Source organism: Protomyctophum bolini (genome assembly GCF_963924005.1).
Source record: "Protomyctophum bolini genome assembly, chromosome: 4".
Classification (NCBI taxonomy): domain Eukaryota; kingdom Metazoa; phylum Chordata; class Actinopteri; order Myctophiformes; family Myctophidae; genus Protomyctophum; species Protomyctophum bolini.
Genome location: NC_137865.1, coordinates 40,149,609 through 40,173,591, shown reverse-complemented (window position 1 = coordinate 40,173,591; position 23,983 = coordinate 40,149,609). Strand labels below are relative to the sequence as shown.

At 45.1% G+C, this 23,983-nt stretch overlaps 1 protein-coding gene across 1 annotated transcript; it reads right to left on the bottom strand.

Moving 5' to 3' along the window:
* Positions 1-31: 31 nt before the first annotated feature.
* On the bottom strand, positions 32-23,699 carry rbl2 (retinoblastoma-like 2 (p130)). The gene is made up of 22 exons (XM_080760764.1): positions 23,360-23,699; positions 22,551-22,681; positions 21,480-21,680; positions 20,826-20,890; positions 19,414-19,542; positions 18,121-18,281; positions 17,691-17,755; positions 16,822-16,993; positions 16,069-16,232; positions 14,696-14,808; positions 14,140-14,246; positions 13,906-14,043; positions 8,103-8,267; positions 7,726-7,837; positions 6,940-7,245; positions 6,450-6,634; positions 5,572-5,748; positions 4,844-4,915; positions 3,539-3,629; positions 3,096-3,346; positions 2,447-2,617; positions 32-1,908 (listed from the first exon to the last, which is right to left on the bottom strand). The coding sequence occupies exons 1-22, from the start codon at positions 23,498-23,500 to the stop codon at positions 1,735-1,737; spliced, it is 3,291 nt and encodes a 1,096-aa protein (XP_080616890.1). The 5' UTR covers positions 23,501-23,699; the 3' UTR covers positions 32-1,734.
* Between the last annotated feature and the right edge of the window lie 284 nt (positions 23,700-23,983).

Below are 23,983 nucleotides of genomic sequence, written 5' to 3'. Positions count from 1 at the left end.
GGGGCGGAGGTGAGCGGGTGGGGTCGACATATTATGCCCTTATGGGCTGCGTTCACACATTCAAGACACCTGTCTTGTGTCTGTGTTTACTGGTCGCTCCAATGCATTTCCAATGGAAGCCCATATGGTTTGACCAAACATTCTGTTTGATGTGGGGAGGGGGGCAGAACACGTCCATCAAAGCTGTGTTCAGACACAAGTCAGGTGTCAGACACAAGGCAAGTGTCTTGAATGCAGCCCAGTAAGGGCATATGGTCGACCCCACCCGCTCACTTCCGCCCCACCCCCTCCTGGTACTGCGGCCATCTTGGAAACTAAACACAATATAAACAAAGGGTGAAGGGTGGGGCCGAGAAAGGCCCTTGTTGTTCTGCCAATAGTGACATTTGAAATACAGCTCCAATCTACAGAACTAATGCGGTATATATGGAATGAGGATGAGATGGGTCATGATTTAGAGCCGCAGAATTCAGACAACGCGGCATTAGTTCTGTGAAAGGATATTTTCTGTAACATTCATAGTATAAATGTTATCTAACACAAGATGCATAATACTGACAGCCTATACTGTTCATACAGTACAATACGCTGTAGGAGGTGAAACCACTAACGTCTATCTACCATCGATCAACACCATCTGATCCTGAAGATTTCCATTCAAACTAAAATTGGAGTGCTGTTGACAGCTTATTGTAGTAAAAAAACCCAAAAAAAACAATGTTGTAATCAAACTGAAACAGCACCACCTCTCTCTCTTGGTGGACACAGCAGGACACTTAAGGCCTTTTCAATTTTCAATGCGAGGCGTGCGTTTATTCTTTCCGCTACGCGTCCCGCATCCATCATGGGCCGCTGATCAGCCGACAATGCCTTGCGTCACTCGCTCCCCGTCTGAAGGGACTGCTTGAGCCTGAACATCTTTGATCAAGTCATTTTAAAGCAGACGGCGCACTGGATTGGACTCTAGATGCTCAGCCATCTTTATTGTAGTTCAGACGTTGTTGCAATGACCGAACTATGACTATCCATCGGGAGGGAGAGACAGACAGAACATTTATGGACTATGATTTTCAGTTAAACATTCTCTCTCTCTCTCCCCAATACTCTCCCTAAGGCTCTAAATGAAGCCAAAGCATCATGACCTTTTGACCCACCGAACTCAACCCTTCCTGTAGATAGATGGATGGATAAGAAATGAATATTTCCGCTGCCTCAGTTATGAATGAATGTTGGTAATACCTGATGTCTGGTCATCAGTGCTTGGTACACTGTACTGTATGTCATCTGTCCTGGTTATCTCCGTTTCATTGGGTGTCTAGTCGTGTCTCAGTGGGTGTGTCTAGTCGTGTCTCAGTGGGTGTGTCTAGTTGTGTTTCATTGGGTGTGTCTAGTCGTGTCTCAGTGGGTGTGTCTAGTCATGTCTCAGTGGGTGTGTCTAGTCGTGTCTCAGTGGGTGTGTCTAGTTGTGTTTCATTGGGTGTGTCTAGTCGTGTCTCAGTGGGTGTGTCTAGTTTTGTCTCAGTGGGCGTGTCTAGTCGTGTCTCAGTGGGTGTGTCTAGTCGTGTCTCAGTGGGTGTGTCTAGTCGTGTCTCAGTGGGTGTGTCTAGTTGTGTTTCATTGGGTGTGTCTAGTCGTGTCTCAGTGGGTGTGTCTAGTTTTGTCTCAGTGGGCGTGTCTAGTCGTGTCTCAGTGGGCGTGTCTAGTCGTGTCTCAGTGGGCGTGTCTACTCGTGTCTCAGTGGTTGGAGCTTCGGTCATTGGCCACGTCCTGCAGCCTGCGGAGGAGGGCGGAGTGGTTGTCTGGACACACCCTCTTGGGGGATAGCTCCTCCTCCTCCTCCAGAGGCATGCTGCGCTTCCTGGGCGGAGTCTCTCCGGTGCGGATCATGCTGTTGATCTCTTGAAGACGCTTGGGGGGGGGGGGGGGGTCAGAGGTCATGAGAGATTTAGCGTACAGTAGGTTGTTGGTGTGTGTGTGTGTGTGTGTGTGTGTGTGTGTGTGTGTGTGTGTGTGTGTGTGTGTGTGTGTGTGTGTGTGTGTGTGTGTGTGTGTGTGTGTGTGTGTCTACTAGAATTAACTCCAAATGCCCTCCCCGCCGAGAACGCCTTTTGATGCCCATTTTAATATAAATTGAAAATTCAGCTGACGTGTGCCGTCTATATCTCTGAATCTTCTTTTTGGATCAAAAGAAGCTTTATTTGCGCCTCATTTCTCTAATTTGTCTAAACTATATGATCCCCGGTTACAAAATGTATGTTTTGAGTGAATTAAATAACATTTGCAGAACCCGTTACATCGGTTTCAGAGTGAAACGGCTTCCAAACTAAAAGGTGTACCCGTTATTAAATGACTGGCTGGTGGCTCTGGAGTACACAATTTGGACACCAGATGGGGGTGTTGGCGGTAAATGAGTTTTAATGACAAAATGTGAACTCGTGCAACTTACATTGGGTGGGCTGCTAGCGATGTAGTAGAAGATTTTGTCCCGAGGGGTGGGTGTGGGCGGGGAGCCGGTCTTGTGAGGAGAGATGTAGATGGAGTGGTTGTGTGACAGCAGAAGCCTACGTGGGGAAGCGCTCCTCAGGCTGGGGTACGGGCACAGTTTGGGAGACTCCATCTGAAACGAGCACATTAAATCAGTTAAAGCAGTGTGCCAATGTACCAAACCTATCATCACCCTACCCACTGATTATCAACCTGTGGTACCATGGACTAGTGGTACCATGGACCTCCTCTGGTGGTACCAGAAATCTTCTAAACGTGGCAACGCAGTGGCTTAACCCATATACTGCCTCCTGCTGGACGCAGAGCCAACCGCAGACTGCAGATTTTGAGTTATATAGCTTTTTAGTCAGCCTGTATAAAGGCAGGTGGATAGTGCGGTTGCACAATCCGGTCTAGGATCGCTAAAGAAGGAAAGGCCAAACCAAAATAGTAATAATAAATAATAAAGCTTATCATATCAGACGGAACATTACGCCAGAAGCAGTTGCTGGTTGGATTCCTTCTGACGGAACGTCCCGCCAGGAGCAGTAAAACCGTTAAAATGGAACTATAAAAGTGTAAGGAACACACACACACACACACACACTTACCCCTGCAGACGGTGAACTGGGCGAGTAGCGAAGGGCAAAGTTGCGCATCTGTTTGATGTAGACCTGGTTGTAGAAGCGGATGAGGTCTCCCCTCTCCTCGATACCGCCCCCCACTGGGGAGGAGGCAGAGGGTGCAGAGGTGGCGTTGGCCTGGGGGGAGTTGTTGACGGGCGTGGTGGGGGCACTGCCAGGCTGCGGGACTGGCAGGGTGCTACTGGAACGCATCGGGACCGGGCTGTTGTCTTCACTCACTGGAGATACAAGAATAAAACGCAGTTCCTTGTCAATGACAATTAATAAGACAATGATAGAGGGACCAAGGAAATGAATGATGAAGGACAGAGAATAAAGAAATAATAAATTATGGAAGTAAACAAATCCATGTAGCTTCCATTGAACTTATAAACAACAGATTTCGTAATAAAATGTGACGTTGTGTTCACCTGGTTCATCAGAGGGAGAGCTCTGTCTGTTGGTCTCTGAGTTGCTGGAGTTGTGCCTCTTTCTCCCCGAGATCAGCACACTCCTGTACACCTGGGGACACAGGAACAGCGATTAGCCTAATGCATCACAAGGACACTGACACGCACTATAAACAGCACTATACACTGTCAAAGATTAATCTCCATACATGACTTAGGATGATTCGTAAACCAAATCTACAATTTAAGCAGTTTTTTTTTGTGATTGGAGAATGGAGATAACTGTTGTTTATCCACAGTGACAGCATCACCAGTGAGTTGCTTATCGTCAGGAGGATATACAGTACATGGAAGTCTACAACAGTGTAGGGCATTATGCAACTAGTCGACTAGTAAATCCACTAGTCTACCTTGTTGGTACTACAGTAGTTGACTAGTTGATAAGAAAGAAACTTTATTTTTCCTTTTTCTGATTTTGTAGGCCTCAAGATCAGGTGGATTATAGTTATAGTATTTTTCTTTTTACATAATAGGTAGTTAAACAACTATCAGTAGTCAACTAGTGAGAGAGAAGAGAATCCTGGGAAGCGTGGCTGACCTTTCTGTAAGCCCAACTTCACCCAATCAACAATTTATTACCTTTTCATTTGTGACACTTTTTTTTTGACAAATATGGTGTGTGTGTGTGTGTGTGTGTGTGTGTGTGTGTGTGTGTGACTGTGTGTGTGTGTGTGTGTGTGTGTGCTCGCGCTCTACAGGGGATTCTAGATCAGGAAGTGTTTCATCGCTCCCTGCTGGCGTGCTGCCTGGAGGTGGTCATCTTCTCCTATCGGCCCCCGGGAGACTTCCCTACTGTCATCAGCATCTTCCAACTCCCTGCATACCACTTCTACAAGGTACACATATACCCCATACAGCTGTGTACCACTTCTACAAGGTACACATATACCCCATACAGCTGTGTACCACTTCTACAAGGTACACAGGCACCCCATACAGCTGTCTACCACTTCTACAAGGTACACATATACCCCATACAGCTGTGTACCACTTCTACAAGGTACACAGGCACCCCATACAGCTGTCTACCACTTCTAGAAGGTACACATATACCCCATACAGCTGTCTACCACTTCTACAAGGTCAGACAGTCAACTAGTCAACTAGTAAAAATGACTAGAAGTGAATGCCCTACAACCATGGTTCTCAACGTGTTTCGAGACAGACTGTGGAGACGGGCACTCTCAAGCTTCTTTTAGACTTTTTGACAGTTCATGAATATGCATTTTTGTCACATAGAAACGTCAATCAATAAAAGATACTTACAGAGCTGCTGGCCTGAGGCTGTGTACGATAAGACTTCATGATGTCCTGGAAGGACTTGTCCTCTTTGGTCACCTACAATGTGATGTACATACATATTACACATGCATTCAGTTGACACAGAACATGGAAGCTCGGCTCTGGAGAGAGAACGTATGAGCAAGAGAGCAAGACAGCAGCCCACATGCACATATAGACACAACACATCCATGTGCACGCACACACACACACAGTACCAGTGTGGTACATTGGCACACTGCTTTAACTGGTTTAATTTGCGTGTTTCAGTCTGAGGAGCGGTTTCCCCCACGCAGACTTCTGCTGTCACATAATCACTCCATCTACATCTCACCTCACAAGACCGGCTCGCCGCCCACACCCACACCTCAGGACAAAACCTACTACTACATCTGCAGCAGCCCACCCAATGTAAGTTGCACCATTTGTCATTTATCATCTGGTGTCTGAATGATGTACTCCAGAGGCACCAGCCAGTCATTTAAACAAACAAACTCGACTACTGAAATGTCTGCTGTAGAAAAGGGTCCATTATATTCCCCTGCCGTGTTGCGTCTTATCGAACAGCCATGATGAGATGCAGGGCACACTTTCTTACGAACATGCCGCTTATACAAACACACAGGCATGCGTACTGTACTGTACACATACTGTACCTTGGTCATGACATAGACGTACTGTACCTTGGTACTGTACTCTGTACTGTACTGTACCTTGGTCATGACATAGACGGCGCACATGAGCAGCTGGTCCAGGTGTCGGTCCATCATGAGCTGGACGCAGTGCACCAGAGAATACTCGAAACACGTCCAGATCTTCCTCCTCAGCTCTGACGAGATGTCCAGCTGGACGCACAGGTCTCTGAGACGCACGCTGGCCAGGTGGTACACCTGCAACAAAGAAAACATATCCGAAAACATGTGTTATTAACCCATTTTGGGCAGGAACCCCTTTTGGTAGCTATTGAAAAATAGCAGATCTACTAGGTCTGCTATTTTTGAAAAATCGTGAAAATGCGGCTCAAATCTTTGAATATATATTCTTTCAGAAGACTTCAAAAACAATATTTCGACGTCAGGCCTAAATGGGTAAAAAAAAAAATCTCTTTCTGATGAGCAAGGCTGTTGCACAAAGCAGACTTTTTAGGGCTCGACTGTACATTTCAGATGTATGCAGTTATAGCTTATTAGCTTCTTGAATTATTGGTAGCAGTAACCTAACGTAGACATGACTTCAACTCTCATCTTACCTTTCTTTTTTTTTATATATATATAATTTTTATCCCCCGATTTTGTAACCCATTTTTCACCCCTATGTCAATTATCTAATGTGATCCTGGGCTCTACACACCCTCTGCCCAACCTGGGGAGAGCAACGGACTTGAACTCATGCTTCCTTCATGCATGAGTGTCCAGGTTGCTCCTTTACACCTGACAGGGGGGAGTTTCCCTGGTTGGACGTAGCGCGTGGAAGGAACACGTTATTCCAACCAGTTCCTTTCCCCTCCATCAGGCGCCCCGGCTGGCCAGGGGGAGGCAGTTTAGTGACCAAGATTACTGCATTTTTTTTGTCTTTTTTTTGGTCATCTTACCTTCCTGAAGAACAGCGACAGGGAGCCTTTCCTCAGTGGACTGGTGGCCGGCTTCACCCGTTTGGCCACGGCTGGTTGGCTGGTCATGGCGCCGGTCAGAGACTGGGCCGTTATGGCCTGTAGAGTAGAGCCCTGCACCACTTGGACCGGGATGAACGTGATGCCGCCACTCTCATTGGCTATTCCTGTGATGATGTCATGAGGGCAGTCAGGAAATGTTACATCAAGATTTGGTGCTTGATGTACATTCTAAAGCTGCGTTCAGACCTGGATAGTTAGTGTAAGGACAACTTTAGTTTTTTTCAATCAAGGTTCATGTTTTAGGTTGAAATGTTTAGAGAAAGTAAAAGATGAGTGTTATTTTTTTTTTCGGGCGGTGCGAACGGCGCTAACGGGGCAATGCGAACGACTGGTATACCAGGCCAGCAAGGGAGATGTACTGTAACGTGTGCGACCGACCGTCTGAGATCAACCCAGAGTAGACGCTCACCTTGTACAGGTATGGTGACCGTCTGGCCGTTGTTTGCGGTGACCGTGGCGGTTGCCATGGTGACCACGGTCTGTCCGGCTGGGATGGTGGTCATCAGGTTGGTGTGACCGCTCCGGGCTGGGATGGTGGTCAACAGGTTGGTGTGACCGCTCCGGGCTGGGATGGTGGTCACCGTGGTGACCGTGGTGGTGCCGGAGGTGGTTGACGTGGAGGTGGTGGACGGGTCCACAAACAGCCTCCTCCGGGCGGTGCCGGCGGGCGGGGAGCTGTAGCGACCGAACAGGGTCGTAGGAGACGGAGACACGCCTAGGGAAGGAAGGAAGAATATCAACGCCATGTTGTAGAAATAATCTCTTGCAAGTCCAAGTTCTGTATTAAATTAAAAGTACAAGTATTGGTATCAAAATGTACTTAATTCACAAGCTCACAAAGCGACGTGTTGCGAGCTTGTAGATCGGCTATTTTCAAATTGTCAAAGTATAATGCATAAAGGGGGCACGGTGGCAAATCGTGGGATAAAAAAAGAAGAAAAAGTATATACATGTATAGATTTGAAGGGGTTTTGTTATAATAATCAAAATATCTGTAACACACTTTTAGCTCCTTTTCCACCAGGGTTTTTTCCCACCCAATATTGAACCAGTTCAGAGTGTTTCCACTGAAAATGAATTGGTTCAAAATCTTAAAAGTTGGTTCAGAATTGGAACCAAAAAATGGTTCCAATAATCTAGAATGGAACCAGTTCTAGAACCACAGTTCTTTTGGTGGAAAAGGGGCCTTACAGACCTTTGACCATACTGTTGGTGGTGAGGTCAGGCCCATGGCTGACGGGGGTGAGGGGGGCGCTGCTTGAAGTGCTCGAGCCATCGCCGTCCTCCAGATGTTGTGGCGGCATCACCTATAACACACACACACACACACACACACACACACACACACACACAAATAACAGTTGTATCGTTTAGGTTAACGCCTAGTACCACAAACTGTAAATAAGTAAAGATGTTAATAGTTCATCGTTAATTTTCCAACATCTAAAGTTGAAAAAGAATGGTTTAGTGGTTAAAAGCTATAAGGTCCTCAGGTCTAAATGGGTTTTTAAGTGTTTGCCAGACAGACAGACCTCCTGGCAGGTGGGCAGACAGACAGACAGACAGACAGACCTCCTGGCAGGTGGGCACTCGGTCCTTGGCCTGGCGGAGGCTGTCCCACAGCGGGGAGCCTTCTCTCCAGGCCAGGCTCTCCAGAACCTGCTCCTCCACCTGGTTCAGGTGCTTCACCACCTCCCGGAACAGACCCTGCTCCGCTCGCACCAGCACCTCTATAACCTGGGCACACATGCACACACACAAGAAAATAAAACAGAGATGCACCGTGTTGTGATTTTGAAAAACGGCTATTTCCGGCATAGGGCACCATACAATGAAGTATACTACAGACCTCTTTACAGCATATCTGTGGAACCATAGCAGATTTAGCCTCAGTTCAGGCCACTGAGCAGCGGCCGGGGACCAACACTGCATGCCTTACAAGCATGTCTCTTGAGACATGTACCTTGTACCTTGTACCTTGTACCTTGACTCACGGTCTGACTCTGCACTTGCTCTGGTAACCTGCACTCTGGTACACAGTAAGTGAGCACAATACTCTGAACTATTCTATCCATTTCCTTTCTTTCTTTCTTTTTGTACTATCTGTTTTGTCTTGTCTGTGTTTTAGTTAGCACACTAATCAGACTGTATCTCTGAAACTGAAGAGATCATTAGGACTGATTGCTATCAACTGAGCCATCAACAGCTCATTTGAACTATTAGCTCCACCTACTTTTGTAGAAATTGTCTCTCCAGGCCTACATATAGGCCCCAGTTTCACAGACTCTCTGACTCACGGTCTGACTCTGCACTTGCTCTGGTAACCTGCACTCTGGTACACAGTAAGTGAGCACAATACTCTGAACTATTCTATCCATTTCCTTTCTTTCTTTCTTTTTGTACTATCTGTTTTGTCTTGTCTGTGTTTTAGTTAGCACACTAATCAGACTGTATCTCTGAAACTGAAGAGATCATTAGGACTGATTGCTATCAACTGAGCCATCAACAGCTCATTTGAACTATTAGCTCCACCTACTTTTGTAGAAATTGTCTCTCCAGGCCTACATATAGGCCCCAGTTTCACAGACTCTCTGACTCACGGTCTGACTCTGCACTTGCTCTGGTAACCTGCACTCTGGTACACAGTAAGTGAGCACAATACTCTGAACTATTCTATCCATTTCCTTTCTTTCTTTCTTTTTGTACTATCTGTTTTGTCTTGTCTGTGTTTTAGTTAGCACACTAATCAGACTGTATCTCTGAAACTGAAGAGATCATTAGGACTGATTGCTATCAACTGAGCCATCAACAGCTCATTTGAACTATTAGCTCCACCTACTTTTGTAGAAATTGTCTCTCCAGGCCTACATATAGGCCCCAGTTTCACAGACTCTCTGACTCACGGTCTGACTCTGCACTTGCTCTGGTAACCTGCACTCTGGTACACAGTAAGTGAGCACAATACTCTGAACTATTCTATCCATTTCCTTTCTTTCTTTCTTTTTGTACTATCTGTTTTGTCTTGTCTGTGTTTTAGTTAGCACACTAATCAGACTGTATCTCTGAAACTGAAGAGATCATTAGGACTGATTGCTATCAACTGAGCCATCAACAGCTCATTTGAACTATTAGCTCCACCTACTTTTGTAGAAATTGTCTCTCCAGGCCTACATATAGGCCCCAGTTTCACAGACTCTCTGACTCACGGTCTGACTCTGCACTTGCTCTGGTAACCTGCACTCTGGTACACAGTAAGTGAGCACAATACTCTGAACTATTCTATCCATTTCCTTTCTTTCTTTCTTTTTGTACTATCTGTTTTGTCTTGTCTGTGTTTTAGTTAGCACACTAATCAGACTGTATCTCTGAAACTGAAGAGATCATTAGGACTGATTGCTATCAACTGAGCCATCAACAGCTCATTTGAACTATTAGCTCCACCTACTTTTGTAGAAATTGTCTCTCCAGGCCTACATATAGGCCCCAGTTTCACAGACTCTCTGACTCACGGTCTGACTCTGCACTTGCTCTGGTAACCTGCACTCTGGTACACAGTAAGTGAGCACAATACTCTGAACTATTCTATCCATTTCCTTTCTTTCTTTCTTTTTGTACTATCTGTTTTGTCTTGTCTGTGTTTTAGTTAGCACACTAATCAGACTGTATCTCTGAAACTGAAGAGATCATTAGGACTGATTGCTATCAACTGAGCCATCAACAGCTCATTTGAACTATTAGCTCCACCTACTTTTGTAGAAATTGTCTCTCCAGGCCTACATATAGGCCCCAGTTTCACAGACTCTCTGACTCACGGTCTGACTCTGCACTTGCTCTGGTAACCTGCACTCTGGTACACAGTAAGTGAGCACAATACTCCGAACCTATTCTATCCATTTCCTTTCTTTAGTTTTTTGAAAAATCACACAGGCTGACTGAATATAGCCTAGCGTCCAATCCAAAGACCCGGACATCCAGACACATCGAAGGAGGCCGTCCTAGGGGTTCTGTATCAACTTACTTCCTACTATTATGTTATAATTATTAGTTGTACTTTATTATTATTATTATTATTATTATTATCCTTATACCTGTTTAGAATGTGCTTTCCCACCGTCCCTATACTGTCCTCCTCATGTCGCCCTAGACACTACCTCTCCAGTCACAGAGATCCCTCAAATCTCATCTATCCAGCTCGTTCACCCAGTCACCACATTGTGGTGGATGGAGGCCTATGGAACTGCCACGCAGCTACCAAAAAGAATATGCCTGAATTCATTTCAGGCCACGCCTCCCTCAAGTCTCTGCATTTCCTTGCTCTGACTGAAACCTGGATCACCCCAGATAACACTGCAACTCCCGCCGCCCTCTCTGTTTCACACAAGTTCACCCACACCCCTCGCCAAACAGGTACAGGGGGTGGTACAGGGCTACTAACATCCCCCAAATGGAATTTCCGTGTCTTAAATCTCTCTCACCTTTCTCTGTCCACATGTGAATTTCATGCTATCTCAATATCACAGCCAGTCCCCCTCATCCTCATTGTGCTCTACCGCCCTCCAGGAACTCTCGGGAACTTCCTGGAAGAACTAGACTCTCTGATGAGCTCGTTTCCGGAAGATGGCACCCCTCTGATTCTACTGGGTGACTTCAACCTTCCTACCGCAGAGAAGTATCTTCCCGTTACATCCCTTCTGGCCTCATTTGACCTCTCCCTATCTCCCTCCCCTCCCACTCACAAGGCTGGTAATGTTTTGGACCTTGTGTTCTCCAGAGCCTGCTCTCCCTCCACACTCTCTGTTACCCCCTTAATTAGGTCTGACCACCACTTCATAACCTTCTCCCTCTCTCTCTCCACCCTCCCGCCTAAACCTGTTAACCCTCCGAACGTCACCTCCCGACGCAATCTCAAGTCCCTAAACCCCTCCTCCCTCTCATCCTCTATTCTCTCCTCTCTACCCTCCCTGGAGTCCTTCCTCTCCCTCTCACCTGACACTGCAACCTCATCCTTCCTCTCCTCTATCTCATCTGCATTCGACCAACACTGCCCGCTCTCATCCAGGCCAGCTCGCTCATGTCCACCGGCTCCCTGGCTATCTGAAACTCTCAGATCTGAACGAACACCTCTAAGGGCAGCCGAAAGAAAGTGGCACAAGACAAAGCTACCAGATGACCTTTCCCACTTTCACTCACTCCTCTCTGCCTTCGCCCTCTCACTAACCACTGCTAAAACCTCTTTCTACCACACCAAAATCCAATCCTGTACTTCTAACCCCAGGAAGCTCTTCTCCACCTTCTCCTCCCTCCTTAAACCCCCTCCCCCCACTCAACCTGCATCCCTCACTGCTGAGGTTTTTGTCAACTACTTCGAGAAGAAGGTTGATGATATCAGCAGCTCCTTTCCTCCCCTCCCACATAAAGTGGCATCTGACTCAACCAACACTAACCCCAACATACCATGCATGTCCTCCTTCTCTCCTCTTTCCCCAGACGAGGTTCTACAATTAGTGACATCCTCTAGACCTACCACCTGTCCTCTTGACCCTGTCCCGTCTCCAATCTTCCAGACCATCGCACCTGATCTGCTCCCCTTCATCACCTCCATCATCAACACCTCAGTAACCTCAGGCTGTGTCCCATCTGCCCTCAAGTCAGCCAGAGTAACACCACTCCTCAAGAAACCAACTCTTGACCCCTCAGATGTCAAGAACTACAGACCGGTATCACTCCTTTCATTTATTTCTAAAACCATTGAACGTGTTGTCTCCAACCAGCTCTCTCTCCATCTCTCACAGCACAACCTGCTGGATCCCAACCAGTCCGGATTTAAGAAGGCCCACTCCACAGAAACTGCCCTGCTGGCAGTCACAGAAGCACTACATGCTGCCCAAGCTGCTTCCCACTCTGCAGTACTGATCCTCCTAGACCTATCGGCAGCATTTGACACAGTGAACCACCAGCTGCTCCTAGACACCCTAGCGGATCTAGGCATCGGTGGAACGGCACTAAAGTGGTTCTCTTCCTACCTCACCGACCGGACCTACCAGGTTTCCTGGAAAGGTCTGTTATCATCCCCCCGAACCCTCCAAACTGGGGTCCCACAGGGATCGGTTCTTGGTCCCCTCCTTTTCTCACTGTACACTAAATCCCTTGGCACTATCATCTCTGCTCACAATATATCCTATCACTGCTACGCCGATGACACACAACTGTTTCTATCCTTCCCCCCCTCTGCCACTCAGGTGGAAGAGCGCATCACCGCATGCCTGGCTGACATCTCACAGTGGATGTCCTCCAACCACCTCAAACTGAACCCAGACAAGACTGAGCTTCTCTTCTTCCCAGCTAAGTCCTGCCCTATGCGGGAGCTAACTATCTCCATAGACAACGCCCTGGTAACGTCTGTCCCAACAGCCAGGAATCTTGGTGTTGTCCTGGACAGTCAGCTCTCGTTCAAAACTCACATCACAGCTGTCACTCGATCCTGTAGGTTCACACTCTATAACATACGACGAATTAGACCGTTCCTCACCCAGGAATCAGCCCAGCTCCTAATCCAGACAACAGTCTTGTCAAAACTTGACTATTGTAACTCCCTCCTTACTGGCCTACCAGCATGTGCACTTAAGCCTCTCCAGCTGATCCAAAATGCTGCAGCTCGCTTGGTCTTCAACCAGCCAAAATTCTCACATGTCTCCCCCCTGCTCCGCTCCCTCCACTGGCTCCCGGTCGCTGCCCGCACAGAATACAAAACCCTGATGCTGGCATTCAAAGCAACCAAAGGTATGGCTCCCCCATATCTTGCAAGTATGATCGAACCCTACAAACCCTCCCGCTCACTCAGATCAGCCAACGCAGGGAAGCTGGAAGTACCCTCACTAAAAACGCCGGGACAACGCTCCACACGTCCCAAACTCTTCTCCCTTCTGGCTCCAAAACTGTGGAATGCACTTCCCATTGCAGTCAGAACTGCAGCATCACTCCCAATCTTCCGCCGCAGTCTGAAAACCCACCTTTTCAGACTCCATCATGGCCCATAGCACTTACCCCACCCCCTTAGATAGCAATTCTAGTAGTCATAGCACGTCATAGTACATATGTGTAGCATAGTAGTATAGATGTATAGCTTATATGTATAGTTTCATTATAGATATTCCACTGTTACTTTCTTAGCTACGCATGTTTCATGATAAATGTCTTTATGTGATGTATTCCCATGCTTTTGTTCTTGCTTAATGTAAGTCGCTCTGGATTAAGAGCGTCTGCTAAATGCCTAAATTGTAAATTGTAAATTGTCTTGTAGAAGTGGTAGACAGCTGTATGGGGTATATGTGTACCTTCTAGAAGTGGTAGACAGCTGTATGGGGTGCCTGTGTACCTTGTAGAAGTGGTATGCAGGGAGTTGGAAGATGCTGATGACAGTAGGGAAGTCTCCCGGGGGCCGATAGGAGAAGATGACCACCTCTAGGCAGCACGCCAGCAGGGAGCGATGAAACACTTCCTGCTCTAGAATCCCCTGTAGAGTGCACACACACACACACATCGTATTTGTCACAAAAGAAGTGTCACAAATGAAAAGGTAAAATTGTTGATTGGGTGAAGTTGGGCTTACAGAAAGGTCAGCCACGCCTCCCAGGATTCTCTTCTCTCTCTCAATGATGGCCTCCAATATCTTGTAGTACAGCGCCTCCGCCAGGCGGAAATACTTCATGGCCATGTCTGTGGCCCAGGAATAGATGGTATTTATATTAGAGACGCTAGCGGTATCATCTCTTTCTTTTTGGTCATTATGCCAATTCCACCCCTCCTTGTTTATACAGTGCCTGTCAGGCTGTCACTGCCAAGTTTGCCAACCCCTACTGCTAGGTCAGGGGAAGGTGTAGACAACCATATGTTTCCTCACATCTAGAACAGTTGCCAGCGTATTTATTTTCACCGGACAGTGAACACTACGTAACAGTCGTAACACGTACAGTACAGTACAGAGGAACATGTTATCCCCCCCCAGACTAGTTCCACTCCCTGCAGCTCAACATAACAGGGGTCCTCGTCAAAATGTAGGAGTTGCTAGTACAGCGTCGGAGAACACACTCGTCTTCCAACCCACGAATAGTTTGAATACCCCTATATCACACTATCTTACTCTGTGTGCGTGTGCACATGCGTACCTTTCCCCATTCCCTTGTTCTCCTCCATCCTGTCCTCGTAGTGCTGACTGAAGACCTGGAACATGTCCTTCAGTCGGTCTGAGATGGCCTCACTGGGGTCTCTGGCACAGGCACTGAAAGCAAAGGGCCGTCAGAATCACTCACTAAACCTTTGATGTCTGTCAGAGGTCACGTCTTAGCCCCACTAGTGGACCCACTCTAAGGCACTGGTTCCCGGATACCGGGTCGGGATCCATTTGTGGGTCGCTGACACGTTGTTATGGGTCCCCTTACTTTCTGTTTCCTACATTTGGTTTTATTATTATTTATTATTATTTCAAAATATGTTCAAAGAAATCTCCCGAAAAAAGCAAAAATAATTCATTAATTGATTTTCATTAATTTCAGGAAGAAATAAAAGAAAAATCTAAAATTCCATACATTAGAAAACAAATGTTTAAGTAGTAGTTCAATAGTTTGGGTCCCGGGGCAAACGTCTAACTTCTCTTTAGGGTCTTGACCTGAAAAGTTTGGTAACCAGTAACCACTGCTCTAAAGTCTACCACTTTGGTCTCAAACAACATAATGTAAAAAAAACTACTGTCTGGATTGGCATGAACTTCACCTTCATGCTCTAAAGATTTGAGTGACCCCATGCTCTTTTCTGTAGCGCCAGCATTAAGACAAAATGTCCAATTTGCACACAAGATATCTATTAAAGAATGGAATGGGCAGATTGCCATGAAACTTATTTGTGTAGTGGATGAACATTTGAATGATGCTGAGCATCCTCCGGCCTCAAACGGTAACTTTCCATGCAAGATATCTCATAATTTTAAAATGGTGAATATAGAATATGAAACTACCCAATTGTTACTTTTAATGATGATGCAGGAAGGGACTATTTTACACACATCACATTCACATCCGCGAGTAGTACTCGCGGATGTGAGTACTACTGGGTGAAGAATGTGTGACTGTGTGTGTGTGACTGTGGGTGAAGAATGTACTAGTCATTTGCTCTATTAATAACTACTGCTAGCAACGGTCCCTTATGTACAGCAAAAACCTCAGACATGGGCCCAGCCCCCTGAGTACCTGAGTATTTCAGTGAGCTTGGGGCTGGGCCCGTGTCTGAGTACCTGAGTATTTCAGTGAGCTTGGGGCTGAGTACCTGAGTATTTCAGTGAGCTTGGGGCTGGGCCCGTGTTTAAGTACCTGAGTATTTCAGTGAGCTTGGGGCTGGGCCCGTGTTTAAGTACCTGAGTATTTCAGTGAGCTTGGGGCTGGGCCCGTGTTTAAGTACCTGAGTATTTCAGTGAGCTTGGGGCTGGGCCCGTGTTTAAGTACCTGAGTATTTCAGTGAGCTTGGGGCTGGGCCCGTGTTTAAGTACCTGAGTATTTCAGTGAGCTTGGGGCTGGGCCCGTGTCTGAGTCCGGTCAGCAGGCTGTGGAGTCGTCCCACACTCTGCATGGCAGTGGAGACCGGAGAGGCCAGGCTGTTGTCTTGAATGTACTTCCTGCCCGTCAGGGGAGTGGACACCTTCAGGGCTGAGGCCTTGAGGGAGAGAGGGGGGGGGGGGGGGGAACACGTTATTTCAATCTCTGTCGGGTGGAAACCGTTCCTTTTTTCTATTTTATTTTATTTTATTTTCAATATTTTCAACAGTGAAAATAGCCGATATACAACATCCCAATGCGTTTGCACATTATGAGCTTGTAGAGCTACTATTTTCACTACATTTCTGTGACACTCTTGTATGATGAAGTAGGGCGTTAAAATATGAAAAAACATAAAAAGCTGAAATATGGAGATATTTACTGCCCGAAGGCGAACACATTTTCTACTGGTGGTGGTCATATCTAGTGGTCAGGTAATTTAGTATCAGTATTTCAAAGTGATACAAAGAAAGACTGACTTTAATGTAAATGGTGGCAGTAAACTGTCAGGGATAATGTAAAAACTAATAAATAGTAAGAATGGAATGGAACCTTGTGCTTACACAAGTAGTTGCCAAACTTTATTTTTCGGAGAGATTAGAGGAACTTAACACTAACACATACCGTATGTCTTTTATGTTTCTTTGAGCGAGTGTGTGCTATCATATTTTGTTCCATAATGTGTACATGCCAATGTGTTCGCTTACATCCAGTTTACTGTGTATCCTGTAGGCTGCAGAGCCCTGGTTCTCCACCCCCTCACACAGACAGTGACCTGTGGTCCCGATGTCCTCGTTGGCCCCCTCCCCTGTAAAGATCCTCTCATCCAGACTGCCGGTGGATAGGATGTGCTCCTCGTACACACGGCCCAGGGATGCGCTGGACATGGAGGAAAGCACAAGGTAGATATCATAATCACCTTTATTTATACTCGGAAATACAGTTGAGGGCACGCCCTCATTTTTTATGTAGCCGAGGTTACAATTCACAAATACAGTCAAAACAATACATCAACGCAACATTATAAATCAGGATAAATTACAAAGGAACTTAAATGCAACCAGTACAATAAATCAATTGAAGCAGGAGCAATCACGGTGAAAAATGTTCTGGAGCATTCGTTTGAACTGACCGAAGGATGGCAGGGAGCTCAGTTTTAAGGAGTTTTGAAGTTCATTCCATGAGGACAGAAAAAGCTGTCAGCTAATATCGTTTCGCTAAGAAGCCAACAAGCCATATTGGCCATCCATTAATTAAAAGTGTGAACAACTTGCTAAGCTTTTAAACTTCAAACGTCCATGACTTCCTATATCCAATCCATGCGACGATATCTTCCCAACACTGACACAATTATTCAGGTTAAGCAATGCTTTAATGACTAAGGAAGTTTGTAACTTTTTTAACTGTCCGTTTGGTTCCTAACTACTGTATCAATAATTTAGCTGAGGACTCCCTGGACCCCAAACTGAGAACCATCGCTTTAAATAAGCCCACAAACCTCTATTCAAACATATCAATGTGTAGCGATGTGAGAGAGATAAACACAGAGCAGTGAAACGTGACAACTGACACTTACAAACCATCTCCAAAGTTCATAGGATCCAGGAATCCAGTCAAACTGTCCTCTTTGCCTTTAAGTATCTGTGAAAGAAAAGCATAGCAATGTCAGGGAGTTTAGTTGCAGAACATGGGCCATGTCATCCATTCGTCCCGTCAAAACGTTTGTAACATTTTTTGAGTAGAAAATAGAGATGCCAAGGTTACTGTGGTTAATAAGGCAACTTTGAAACAAGTTTCATTGAGAAAGTGTTTGTGGTATACATGTGTTGCGTGCGTGCGTAAATGCAAGTGTGCCGGTGTGGTTTCGAATACACACATGCATCAACAACTGCCTTGGGCTTTACTTTTGCGTAAGTGGGCGGTGCAGGAAACGAACCAACTGACAGCGAAATGCAACACGTGTTTAGTGTGTACAGTACATGACTGCATGTGTGTGTGTGGGGTACCTTTTTATGGAAGAGCTTCTTGACGAAGGGTTTCCAGAAGTGTTCTTTGACTCCTTTGGCCTCCAACACCAGGCCTTCGTGAAGCTTACACAGCTGCTCTATGAAGCAGTAGGGACCCGGGGCCGGCTTGTAGTCCTTACTGCTGAAATCCTCTGGAAGACCTGGGAGGACAGACAGGGAGATAGTGGCTTTCTTTTGAAAAGGGTTCCTATGATTTTTTTCAAAGTTAAATTAATCTATATTTGGTTAGGTCAGTTCAGTTAAATTAGGCTCAGTTCTAATCTTAAAATGTATTTACTATAATCTTCTCTCTAAGGGTCTAAGGGCTCCATTTCCATCACCGCTAAACCCCTTATCCCTAAACTTCTTTGCCTTTTTTTTACTATTTTACAAAACATTTTTGAATACCGGTAGTTAAAATGGCCAGTCTACAAGCTCACAACGTGTCAATGTATAGTTGAACTATTCAAAAAAAAAATTCAAAATAGTAAAAAAAAAGGCAAATAAGTTTAGGGATAAGGGGTTTAGCGGTGACAAAACTTGAGCCCTAAGACTGTCCCTAAAGACCAGGGTCCAGTTAAAAGCCAAAGAAAAAAATGTTGGTCCTATGGTCCATTACTGCACTGCAGTTAAATGTTACTATGAAACATTATAGCGTACATTGTTTTGTTGTACATTTTTAGTTTATCGATGGAGGTGGATGGAGGGGAAACACTATAAACATAATTTATCTCCATCTCTGGCTCTCTGTATGTATATCGTTGCAGTCGGGTAGAAATCTTGTAACTACTGTACAAGCTCACAACGCATCGCATCATGTTGTGAGCTTGTATGTCTGCTTTAGTTTTTCACTACTTATGTAAGACTACTTATGTAAGACACAGGTGTCTGCCTACGATATGGTTTGGCGGGGACGGGGGTGTTAACCACGGCACAGAACTTTACTTTTTACGATGGGCAGTACAATAGGTATGTGATGTTTACACAGAGGATGTGGCCGTCATGGGGTTCTTGAATCCTGCGGTGTAGTCAGGAAGTGAGTGCCATCATGAAATAAAGTTTAGTTCTTGTTTGGGAGTTAGCTCTTACAGTATTATTTGTTTCACGAAGAATTTAGTAACACAGAAAAGAAGTTGTACATGAACAGAAACTCATGAATGCATGTACTATATGCACATGGGGTAGTAATAACAGATAACATGTTCTACCAGGCATCCACACATGTGTAGGAGTAGATGCTACATGCTACAGTGCTGTGGCGTCACTGGAGGATTCTGTGGGACAAATAAGAACCTTTGAAATGTGGGTTGAGCAGATCCTTCCTGGCGTTGCACAGCAGCGCGTTGGTGAAGACCAGGTCCAACGCACACAGCAGCAGATGGTAGGAGTTCACCAGGTCATCACTAATCATAGGGAAGTTACCTGCGTGTGTGTGTGTGTGTGTGTGTGTGTGTGTGTGTGTGTGTGGTGTGTGTGAGAGAGTGAGAGTGAAGAATTGGAGAAAATAAAGGAGAAGGGAGAAGTGGATTAAAAAAAGAGAACAGCAGGGAAGAGCAAATAGGAGAAAACAGAAATAAAGAAATTAATATTTGTCTTCTAGATTCAAGAATTATAACATCTTCCAAACTTGTCATATATAACAAACATACCAATACTAATCCCAAACAAACAGCCATGTCCTAGCTTACTATCTAATGACAATGTGTCGCCAAGATACCGTGTACACACTGGCCATGTGTGTGCATGTAATTAAGATGTGTTTGTTTTGCTGAGGCTAAAAGTTACAAAAGGAATGACTTCTGGTGACATGTTTGCATGAAGACTGAAACAAATGATGTCCAGCTGATGCAAGTCTGTGCTTGCCCTCTCATTAGTCCCCCGGCCTCCCTCTCCCACTCTCTCTCTCTCTCCCCTCCCATTTCTTCATTCCATTCATCCACGCTGATCCTAAAATCTCTTTTGGCCCCTTGCGGTTTGCTAAGCAAACTGGACCAAAGCCAGTTTGACTTCACTCACACATGCTCTCCATAACCACAGTTGTGCCCTTACCGGTATATTAACGCGACTTCCTTGTGTCAAGGTATGAAGTTAGATTTGCATAATTTTGTTCTTTCTGATGGAATTAGGCAGGGTTCAATTTGCTCTGGATGGGGGATAATCCATGGCTGTGCTTTTGATATCCCCACTCTGGGTATTCCCTTTGTTTTTTAACCCATTTAGGCCTGACCTCAAATTTAAAAAACGATTCTTCTAAATCCTAATAAATATTTTCACGATTTTTCAAAAATAGCAGACCTACAAGCTCGCAGCGCGCCACCGAGTGGCGCGCTATGAGCTTGTAGATCTGCTATTTTTCAATAGCTAATTATAACAATGTTTAAAACACCAAAGGGGTTCCCGCCCAAAATGGGTTTTAATCAGTGGTGGAGTTATGTTTTACATTTATACTTCTGGTCAGACTGAATTAAATGCATGCATTTCTTTTGGGCGGGAAATGTAGACTGTGTGTTTGATATTTAATGTTTGATAATATCACAATATCAAAAGTTTTCAAAAGAGCAGATCTACTGGTACTGTACGAGCTCATGACGCATATCATTATCTTTTGCCAATTCTTGTACAAAGTCAAAGAACTATAATAGAGAAACATAATCGTTTTGACCATAATTAACATATTTAAACACTTGTACATTATTAAAGGTTACCTTTAGCATGGACAAACAGAATCCAACAGAAGTTAAAGACCTCAGACACTGTGCATGGATGCCGTCTGAAAAGCATATCACAACAAACTCATCAGCATGTGATAGGTTCCAAAAATGTTATGAGGATATGTCTCAATATCAACATCACCTTTATTTATACTTGGAAATACAGCTGAGGGCAAGCCCTCATTTTCAATGTAGCCGAGGTTACAATTCACAAATAATAAAATCAACTAAAAAGGTCAAAACAATACATCAACACAACATTATAAATCAGGATAAAGGAACTTAAATGCAGAACAACCAGTAAAATAAATCAATTGAAGCAGGAGCAATCACGGTGAAAAATGTTCAGGAGCATTCCTTTGAACTGACCGAAGGATGGCAGGGAGCTCAGTTTTAAGGAGTTTTGAAGTTCATTCCATGAGGTTGGGCCATTGACAGAAAAAGCTGTCTTGCCCAACTCTGTATGAGTTGGGCAAGACAATATAATAATAATGTGTGCATTCTTACATTGCTACAGATTCAATAGAATGCAATTTATGTTTATGGCAGCCATACACGTTTATTGCATAAACGTATAGCATGTGATAAGATAAGGTTTTTTGGCAAACTGAGGACAACTGTAAATGTTTTGAAAACTTAAAAACATACCTTTGTTTGCGGCTCCTATGAAGTCGTGGAGGGTCATCTGAGGGGGCCTTGAAGATGACTTTAAATATGGGCACGTACTTCTTGAAAATGACCGCAGTCACCGTGAAGTTTCTCTCCAGATTTTCTGTGCTTTGTCTAAACTCTTGTGGCAGGTTGGCCATGTCCTGCCACTTCTTCATCTTGTTGAAAAATTCAATCAGGCTGGGGTGGGAGAAAGGCGTAAAAAGCATAGATGATTTATTTTTATTACACAGGAAAGTTCTTAGTATGACATTTTTTGCACAGTCAGTGAGAGTTAAACTAACCGATCAGAATATAAAGTTATTTATCACTATTGAATTAAATTAGCCTAACGCTACAACCACCTAAAATATCTCTCTATACTTCTTTGTACAATAATTTGCAAAAGAATAATGATGCGTTGTGAGCTTGTACTGTAGATCTGCTATTTTGAAAACATACAATAGGCTAATTCATCAACAAGACAATGGTACCACAGAATGTAAATTTACCCAGATTTAAGGACACTTTGAGAGTGTACTAATGTAACCAAATTAACCCATTTAGACCTGAGGTAAGATTCCACAAAATGTCTTCTAATATCCTGATAGTTTTCTGAAAAACCTCATGTTTCTATGTCAGTCTTTCTCAAACATTTTCACGTCAAGGAATCGGACCCCCGAAAAAATATATGCATTTGGCCGCCGACCCTCATCTGAAAATGTTGTTTCAGATCTACAAGCTCGTAGTGCGGCCGCACTATGAGCGTGTAGATCTGCTATTTTTCAATAGCTACAGTATAACAAATTTGCAGCCAGGGTTTTATTGTTTATGATAGATTTGAGATTATATCTCCGGACCAAAATAGTCAGGGAACGCCTCAGGATCCCCCAGAAGTTACTAATGTTATTCCGGAAAGGGAAGACTGGAGCTCTCTGGTGGAGCTGTTGCCCCCCCGCGCCACCAGACTAGTGACTACGTATAAAGCGTCGAAGATGGATGGATGGATGGATGGATGGATGATAGATTTGAGGGTGACTGACTGTGCAGGTGTATTGTGGATGGTCTTACCTCTGTTCTGAGCAGCGCAGGATCTTGGTCAGAGAGACGTAGTTCCCCTCCGACGTGCCCTTGCCAACGGTTGGCACCGAAGATCTGCATGCCACATAGAGGGCACAGGCCAGCCAATGCAGCTCACTCCCCTGTGTGTGTGTGTGTGTGTGTGTGAGAGAGAGAGAGAGAGAGAACAGAAACAGGGGTAAATGGTAAATGGTGCATTTATATAGCGGCGCTTTACATAGATTGTACATTTCATTCACACACCAATGGTGGCGGAAACCATGCAAGGCACCAACCAGCACATCAGGAGCAATTAGAGGTTCAGCGTCTTGCTCAAGGACACTTCGACACTAACTCTGGGGGAGCCCGGGTTCGAACTGGCAACCTTGCGGTTTCCATCCAGCCACTCTACCCCTGAGCCACCTCCGCCCCGGGGGAAGAGAGGGGAGATACTTTATAGTACCTATACTAAGCAAAGTGGGGGACATATCATCTGACATTTTGGGCACAGGAGGTCAAATGGGGTCAGTGAGTGTCCGACTGTCCCCGTCACTGCATGCGCACCATGTTGGAAATCCTACCCTCTAGTGGTCTTTCTTTGTTCACCCATATTTATTATAATACAGTATTTACAAGACAATACAATGTACTGTCAGTATCTATTCGTATTGGAGTACCAATAACCGGTCTGTAGATCGACTCCACTGATTAACATAATGACTTGCTCTCCATTATACTCGAGCAGGAAATAAAAGCCGGTGGTTGCACCGTACCATACGCGTATAGGAATTGACATTTGTTAAAGCTATTAAACGATTTACCTCTAACGTGAAATTTCTACTTATGTTTTCATAGGTCTTCCATGCTTCGTTGCTGGCCTCCTCGTCCATGTTTAAAGCCCGACACAGGTCTTCAAATGCAATCCTTGCTTTCTGCAAAAAGTCGTCCTCTTCGCTGCTCATGTTGAATTCTTCTCGAACAACAACAAGGAACAGAAACGGCAGCTAGCGGAACGTATTGGAAAATAAAATACAATAAAATAAAATAACAATTACAAAACAGAGGCCTGCGTAATGCGCCTGGTTACAAAATATTCACGTATTTAACAACAACAGTGTTGTTGTTCGTTGTACAAAATACAGTCGTGTGTAGTAGTGGCCATTTAAATGTCCTTTGAGTGACAGCTACTATTATTGCGCAGACGTTGCGTAGCGCCGTTGCGCTCAGGCCTCAGGGCGCTCCTGGCGCTTTGTCGGCGAGCGAGTGACGTCATTTCTGAGCGTATCTTCGTTTCGTGAATGGGAGAGGATGAGCTTAACGCCAGACCACGCCCACTAAATGTGCGTTGCAAAACATGAATGGGTGGGCCGTGCGGTCTTAGACCCCATAGCCCGGAGGGCCGGTTAGTAGCGCTGTGATTGGCTACTTTGGTTGGTTGTCCCAGC